The sequence below is a fragment of the Carlito syrichta genome, unplaced genomic scaffold (genome assembly GCF_000164805.1).
Source record: "Carlito syrichta isolate Samal-C Ts95f unplaced genomic scaffold, Tarsius_syrichta-2.0.1 Scaffold315355, whole genome shotgun sequence".
Taxonomy (NCBI): domain Eukaryota; kingdom Metazoa; phylum Chordata; class Mammalia; order Primates; family Tarsiidae; genus Carlito; species Carlito syrichta.
Window position 1 is genome coordinate 719,016 of NW_007259451.1, and position 5,783 is coordinate 724,798.

The following is a 5,783-nucleotide window of genomic DNA, read 5'->3' on the forward strand; positions in this document are numbered from 1 at the left end:
CTCGCCAAGTTACCCAGGCGGGTCTTGAACCCGTAGGCTCAGGCAATCCACTCACCTTGGCCTCCCAAAGCTTGGGATTACAGGCTGAGCCACCGAGCCCGGCCCGCACAGCCATTTTAACATTACCTAGATCAGTCGTGTTTATTGAGCACATAGGAGCCCTTAGAAAAATCTGAGATCATGCATAATATAGAAAACACTGAAAAGAGAATTGATGGGTCCTATAGCACAAGCCCATGTGGAAGTTTCTTAAAGGTGAGAGTAGGTCTGGGTATGTATCCTGCAGAAGTTAATTTCATTTACCCCCTTCTGGGATAAAGTCTATATGCCTCTGATGTTCTGTCCAATTTGGTGGTCCAAAGCCCTCTGGTTCTTGGATTTCCAGGGCATGAGGGGAGTCCAGAAGCTTACTCATAAATTGTTCTCTCCAAGAATCTTGGCGTAGCTTCTCTGTGATCTCAAGTGGAATTTTAAGTTTAATTTAATTTTTTAGAGACAGTCTTGCTGTCTCAGGCTGGAGTACAGTGGCACAATCATAGCTCACTGTAACCTCAGACTCCTGGGCTCAAGGAATCCTCCTGCCTCAATTTCCTGAATAGCTAGAACTATAGGTATGCGCCACCACACTCAGCTCATTTTTATTTATATATTTTTTTGTAGAGGACAAGGTCCTGCTATATTGCCTAGGCTGGTCCTGAACTCCATTACAGGCATTGGGCCACTGTACCCAATCAAGTGAAGTTAAATGACTCCTAGGTAAATCTAAACCACCAGGACTAGCACTTAGTAGTTTCAAACTTACTTGGGATAGTAAGTTTGGAAAAAATGTTGCACAACATAAAGTTAGTTGCTCAGGTAGTGGTCCAGTCACAAGCAGATTTGGTTTGTGTCTCTGCCTGTTATGTACAACTAATTTGGCTAGTCCAGCTAAGCAAACATTAGACTATTTTTTGCTTTATTAAATCAAGCCAGGCACAGTGGCTCATGCCTGTAATCCCAACACTTTGGGAGGCAGAGGTGAGAGGACCGCCTGAGTCCAGGGGTTCAAGATCAGCCTGGGCAAACTGGCAAGACCTTACCCCTACAATAAATCAAAAAAATTAACTAGGTGCAGTGGCGTATGCCTGTAGTTCCAGTTACTTGGAAGGCTGAGGTGGAAGGATCGCCTGAGCCCAGGAGGTCGAGGCTGCAGTGGCTGTGAGAGTGCCACTGCACTCCAGCCTAAGTGACAGAGTGAAATCTCGACTCAAAAATAAATAAACAAATAAATAAATAAGCAAATCAAAGGTCTGTTCAGTCAAAGTGGTTGAATCTGTTTTGTATGCAGTTATAATAAATGTCTGTTTATTTCTAGTCTAAATATTTTAGGCTAAAAAGTCAAATTTGGCCGGGTGCAGTGGCTCACGCCTATAATCCCAGCACTTTGGGAGGCCAGTGTGAGAGGTTTGCCTGAGCTCAAGGGTTCAAGACCAGCCTGGGCAACTTGGTGAGACCTCATCTAGACAATAAATCCCAAAATTAGCCGAGCATTGTGGCGCGTGCCTGTAGTTCCAGTTTCATGGAAGGCTGAGGCAGAAGGATCACCTGAGCCCAGCAGATCAAGTCTGTGGTAGTCATGAGCATGCCACTGCCCTCCAGCCTGGGTGAGAGAGTGAGACTCCAACTAAAAAAAAAAAGTCAAATTTGAGGTTAAAAAGACAAATTTCCCTGAGTAGCATGGAATATTATATGTGTCAAAATATAAGCCCATTGCTCCCACCCCATCTCTTAGCTACTCAATACACTTTTGAACTCTCCTCAAGCTACTATGTCTTATGAAAGTCCAATTTAATTGTCAGTTATTTTCTGGCAGAGAAAATCAACATGATTCTTTTGTAGCCATGGAACAGAATAATGACAGAAAAGAAATCCTGCAATCACTTCTAAGCACAGGTCCTCAGAATGAAAAACACAATGTCTTCCTCACTGCCTAGGTACAGCAGTTCATTTATTCCCTCATATATTACTTCATTTGTTCATTCATTCATTTGTAAATGTACTCAATGAATTCATTAGCATTCAGGCACTAGGGTGAAGTTTTCAGTTTCATTTTGGAGAAGACATTAGCCCTGGGTAGTCACATTTAGGAAGCTAAAGTACAAACTGCATTAAGTGCCATGAAGGAAAGAAATAAGGTTTCTGTCAGATTGTGTGTGCTGGATAAATCTAAAAATGTAGAAGGAACCAGTATGAACTGTGGAAGCCAGTTAAAGATTTTGGATTTTAGCCTAAGAGAAATGAGAATCTAAAAGGTTTTATGAAAAAGAGTGGCATGCTCATATTTGTGTGTTGAAAGACCACTTTGACTTTTCTTTCTCATGAAGAAGGAGGTGGAGAGAAGCAGAGTGGTTGCTGGGAGAACTGTAGATTTTGCTGTAGTTCGAGTGAGACGTGATTGCAGCTTGGACAAGGATGACAGTAACTGGGGATAGAGAAAAAAACACTGAGAGATACATGGGGGGTAAAATGAATAAGATTTGGTGGATTAGAATTTGGGAGGTGAGGGAAAGGAGAAATAGTTTGACCCTAGATTTCTGTCTTGAAAATCTAAGAAATGGATAGAAGTGCTTTTCCTAAAGAAAGAGTAATCTAAGGCTAGGTTGTGAGGTGAACAAGGATCATGTGTTTAATCTTGCTAAGTCTGAGGTGCTTCTGAGACTTCCAAGGGAAGATGTTACACAGGTAGACAAAAAAATTGGTCTATTGCTCAGAAAAGTCTGGGCTAGTAAATGGGACATCAGGATGTAGGTTTAATTGAAGCTATGGGAATGTTAGAATTTGAGAGGCCGAGGCGAGAGGATTGCCTGAGCTCAAGGGTTCGAGATCAGCCTGGGCAACTTGGTGAGACCTATTCTCTACAATAAATCAAAAATTAAGCTGGGCATGGTAGCACATGCCTGTAGTTTCACTACTTGGAAGGCTGAGGCAGAAGGATCGCCTGAGCCCAGCAGATCGAGGCTGCAGTTACTGTGAGCATGCCACTGCACTCCAGCATGGGCAACAGAGTGAGACTCTGACTCAGAAAAAAAAAAAAAAAAAAGAAATATTAGGATGACCTAAGGAACAAAAATGGGATAGGAAGAGAACATTGGAAAGGAAATAGTAGGTATTTCACCTCTTTTTTCTCTCTTTCTTTCTTCCTCCCTCCCACTCTCTGTCTCTCTCTCTCTCTTTCTTTTTTCTTCTTTTTTTTTTTGTTGAGTCAGTCTTACTCTGTTGCCCAGGCTGGAGAGCAGCAGCATGACTATGGCCACTGCAGCCTCAACCTGCGGGGCTCATGCGATCCTTCTGCCTCAACTTTCCAAGTAGCCGGAACTACAGGCACATGCCACCACACCTGGCTAATAATTTTTTGAATTTTCTTGTAGAGACAAAGTTTCACCAAGTGGCCCAGGCTAGTCTCAAGCCCCGGGCTCAGGCAATCCTCTTGCCTCCACCTCCCAAAGTGCTGAGATTACAAATGTGAGATTACAGGACCTGACCAGGTATCTCATCTTTTGGGGGGGGAGGGGCAATATTTTATCAAGCTGATTATTTCAAAATTATGATATTTTGCTTGTACTAATTGCTAAAATAAATGGGAATGTTAAAATGAACTTAACAAAAAATAAAGATAGTAGATTTAAAAATTATTTTCAAAGCATCAGTAAAGAAACCATTAAAGGGAAAATAAAATGTGGGACTCTGTGGAGCTGGGGCTTTGCACATTATCAGTAAATTTGGACTTATATCAATTCTGAACTTGACTAATAAATGATTATGAGTGTATAAGAGATATATTTAAAATATAGGACTTTTTCTTAACCCATTATGGGAAACTCCAAGTTAGAGAAAATAGGCAGCAAAAACAGTGTTTTCTTTTTAATTACCTTGAAATTTATGATCCAAGCCACTCTTAGTAGAATCATAATCATCAATCAGTCTTCGATTCTTGGTTGAATCAATATCTTCCACATTCAATTTATTATCAAGTGGGGAGCTTCTTATGGATTGTCTTTCTTTCTCAATTTTTTCCTTTTCTGTTATTGCCTTTAGCAGGTTCAAGTTATCAACAGAAGAATAATTGCTTTGACCTAGCTTGTTTTCTGGAAGAGAAGCCCCAAGCCCAACATATTCATTTTAGTTCAGATTGTCATAACCTACATTATCTAAATTAACATCAGCATGACTTCTTTTTACCTGGAGGGTATGTTTTTTTAATCTTGTCTGCTTGTGCTTCAGCAATCTGTGAAACAAACAGGAGACAGATCTGGTTTAAAATCATTGCTCCACCACTTACCAAGTATGAGAGCCAAATAATTTGATCTCCATGGAATTTAGTTGTCTTTTTTGTAAAATATAGATAATTCCTACCTCAAAGCATTGTTACAAGGATTAAATGAAATAAAATAAAGAGAATGCTCTAAATATTAATTCCTTTTTCCTATAACATTGATGAACGAGAAATCTCGGGTAGGTTAAGCAATCTTATAACAGAGTGGATATGATATTGAGTTTACTGGGTTATATACAGTCAGCTCTATGTGTTACAAAGAACTCAATGTATATAACTGATAGGTCATAGAATTTACCAAAACAAGATGCCCCGTCCTAATTTCTGTCAATTTACTATTAAGTACCTGAAGTTTGCAAATTCAAAATATCACAGCATAATTACATTAAATGATACCAAAAAAAAAAAAAAAAAAGAAATAGCATTCACAATCTCACTTTCGACCTACCTGTTCATTCAAAGGTCTTTCTGCACTTAATTCTCTATTATGCAGAGACTTGTCTAAAATAAACACACACAAATATAAATTTAATTGTGCACTGAAAAGACAAAATATGTTTCCTATTAAATAAAACCTTCAAAAGAAAAGAAAAACAAATACTGGTAGAAATAATCTTGGATGACTACGAAACAAAATACCTATTAACAAAGATTATCAAGAGTATACAATGACAGTAATGATCAGTGGTACCTTATTTGTCATCTGGGTGTATTTCCTAAGTTATCAGAATCACACTTTTTTTTCTGACCAGAAATCTAACACATAGTTCTAACACTTGGCTTACCAGCCATTCTCAACTAGAGAGAGCATAATTTGGATTGGTATTATTGGCACATTAAAAGCTCTTTCATCATATACTCCATATGTTATGAATAGAATATCCGAGAAAGGTGAGAGACAACTAGAAAAAAATTCAAGCCACTTTAGGTGGAAAAGATCCCTTCCCCTTTTCCAAAGATCTTTCAAAGCAACCCATGTTATTGCTCCATCGTTCAAAAAGTGAAGAAAATCTATCTTCTGTCTCTAACTTCAAACCGATTACTTGGACAATATTCACGGATGGGATTTGGTCAGAAAATGAGGCAGTGTGATTTACAGCTCACGGATTATGCCAAGCTTTACCTTTTCGTGGCGGAATAAAAGAGAGGCGGGAAGAAGGAAAGTGTGCACCTACCTTGGCTGCCTCCGGGTTTGGGGAAGGCTTGGATCGGGCTACTCTGGAGCACCAGCACCAGAATGCAGGTGCCGGTCCAAAGGAACCCCATTCTTCCACGCTGGGCTTCGGATTCAGCCGGGCGCCGGGCTCCCGGAGCGGTAGCTTTTGTTATGAATGAAAAGGAGGAGTCAAAACAGGAAGAGCCGAGAGGGCGGGAGCGGGGAGGGAGAGCGGACGGGGCCGGGCGGCCGGCGGAGCCCGGGGCCGCTCGGCGGGAAGTGGGCGAGGAGGGTCCGGGCGCTCGAGCGGCAGGT

General features: G+C 40.8%; 1 protein-coding gene across 3 annotated transcripts in view; it reads right to left on the reverse strand.

Annotated features, from left to right (window-relative positions):
* The window catches only part of SCG3 (secretogranin III), a 48,357-nt gene extending 42,580 nt beyond the window's left edge, over positions 1 to 5,777 (reverse strand). For 2 of the 3 annotated variants that reach the window (XM_008072591.2, XM_008072590.2), the window contains exons 1-4: positions 5,488 to 5,777; positions 4,761 to 4,813; positions 4,219 to 4,264; positions 3,909 to 4,124 (exon numbers count right to left, since the gene is read on the reverse strand). In XM_008072591.2, coding sequence (XP_008070782.1) covers positions 3,909 to 4,124; positions 4,219 to 4,264; positions 4,761 to 4,813; positions 5,488 to 5,578 — 406 coding nt within the window. In that variant the 5' untranslated portion in view covers positions 5,579 to 5,777. The remainder of the gene's footprint in view (positions 1 to 3,908; positions 4,125 to 4,218; positions 4,265 to 4,760; positions 4,814 to 5,487) is intronic. The other variant, XM_021706211.1, reaches the window with a different exon arrangement.
* Between the last annotated feature and the right edge of the window lie 6 nt (positions 5,778 to 5,783).